Below are 2,053 nucleotides of genomic sequence, written 5' to 3' on the forward strand. Positions count from 1 at the left end.
GAGCATATATGCCCATGCAACGTGACAGGAGGGCGCGCAATATACAAACCCTTGCTCTTATAATTTTTGCAGAGCCTACACGTACGGCCGGACCTGATCAAGCCTAAAATAACGAGGAGAATAATTCGAGCATGCAGCTTCAAAAAGAAAGAATTGTTCGAGCATGCAAGTGTGCTGCAGCTGACGTCAAAAGGCACACGCAAAAGAACATAAACAGGCAGTGCATTCCATTTCCATACCGAGTAGACTAGAACGTACTCCCTCCGTTCTTAAATAGAAGTCTTTTTAAACATTTCAAATGGACTACAACATACGGATGTATATAGATATATTTTAGAGTGTAGATTCACTCATTTTACTTCGTATGTAGTCACTTGTTAGAATCTCTAGAAAGACCTATATTTTGGAACGGAGGGAGTAGTACTCATGTATTATTAAGTTGCTTGTCTTATCTGCTAATGAAGTCATTCTCTATGCCAAGCAAGATCATCCATACACCGAACGCGCGCTCGCTCGCGGATTCGTTTCGCTGTCCTTGATTTATTGCTGGATTATCTTTATTATCATTATCGAGTATAGTTTTATGTCTGGATCATGTACGTGACGTGCTTGTCGTTGGTATTTCTACATCCCCACGTGTATCATGCCGCTTCTGCGTGCACTGTGCACGCAGCACAGCACATACAGCGCGCTGTCAGGCATCTTTGCTTTGTGGGAAGCTAGGGGCCAATCAACCAGTTAGACCTCCCTTTGCGATCTCTGCGCCACAGAGAGTATCTCCATTATTTGGATACTCCCAATTTTCTTGGGCAACTTGCACTCTTTCACATCACTAACTACTCCTTGGCTAGTATGCTACCACACAAAGTTTCCACATTGTTGACTGAAAATGAAAAGGATATCTTGTGTTTCGAGTAAAGCAGCTGAGGTAGATTACCTGTGCATACAAAGGATATTGAACGATGTTAGTCCAGACTGTTGGAAAAAGAAGAGAACAGCGGCTAGCAACCGGAACCGGAATGCAGAAATTGATAGAACAGTAGCTGCGAGATCCAACACAGTTTCTCCAAGTGATGCTGATCTTATTCTTAGCAGAAATTTTCTGCTAAACCGGCGGTTGCTAGATACAAAAAACAGACTTCAGCAACAAATCCAGCACGTATTGTACATTGTCGATCGAGGGCAGGGGCACGAGCACAGAGGAAGAAAAAGTTGGGAGAAAATAAGTTCACCAACTGTCTACGGCTAAACCAAGAAACAGACGACTCTCGGATCACCAAATCCTGGCGTGGACGGCAACATCCTGTCCGGCGTCGCCGCCGTCGGCCTCGTCCCCGGCGATCTGGTCGAGCACGAGGACGATACCCATGGCGAAGGCCGCGTCGAAGCCGGGGCCAACCCGCAGCACGAACACGTCCCTGCCCATCACCACCCGCGCCGCCTCGTCCACCTTCCTCCGGATCTCCGCCACCACCGTCTCCTCCCCGTCCTCGCCCTTGGCCACCACGCGGCAGCAGCGCCGTCCGAAGGAGCCCTCGACGCGGAGCTCGGCGGCAGCGGCGGAGGCGGGGGAAGGGAGGAGCTCGACGACGGCGCCGCGCCCGGCGCCGCCGAGAATGGAGGACCTCCGGGCGGAGAAGAGGGACTTCTGGCCGTCGGCGCGGGCGCCCAGGAAGCCCTCCCAGCGCTGGTGCAGGGACGGGCGGCGGCGGCGCACGGTGAGGAGGGGCTCGCCGGCGGGGCCGAGCAGCGCGAGCTCGCCCGGGGAGGCGGCGCCCCCGCCGTGGCCGCGGCCGTAGGTGTCGGCGCGGAAGGCGAGGCCGCCGGTGCGGTTGTCGTAGGCCGCGAAGCCGTCGCCGGGGGAGAAGTGGGAGGTCTTGCGCACTGTGAGCAGCCGCTCCTTGAGGTCGCAGTACTCCTCGCCCACCACCGCCATTGCTGCTAGCTGCTGCCTCTCCCTCTGCGCGGGCGCGAGCTGCCTGTGCTCGAAGGCCGGGGCGCGCGCTCTCGTTGCTTGCTTGCTTGCTTTGGTAAGGTTCGGGAGCTCGAGGCT

The 2,053-nt window shown here is 54.7% G+C and overlaps 1 protein-coding gene across 1 annotated transcript; it reads right to left on the reverse strand.

Moving 5' to 3' along the window:
• Positions 1–1,044: 1,044 nt before the first annotated feature.
• Positions 1,045–2,053, reverse strand: LOC123058627 (protein LURP-one-related 5). The gene has a single exon (XM_044481332.1). It carries the CDS (start codon positions 1,934–1,936, stop codon positions 1,274–1,276), a length of 663 nt encoding a protein of 220 aa, XP_044337267.1. The 5' UTR covers positions 1,937–2,053; the 3' UTR covers positions 1,045–1,273.

The sequence above is a fragment of the Triticum aestivum genome, chromosome 3A (genome assembly GCF_018294505.1).
Source record: "Triticum aestivum cultivar Chinese Spring chromosome 3A, IWGSC CS RefSeq v2.1, whole genome shotgun sequence".
NCBI lineage: Eukaryota > Viridiplantae > Streptophyta > Magnoliopsida > Poales > Poaceae > Triticum > Triticum aestivum.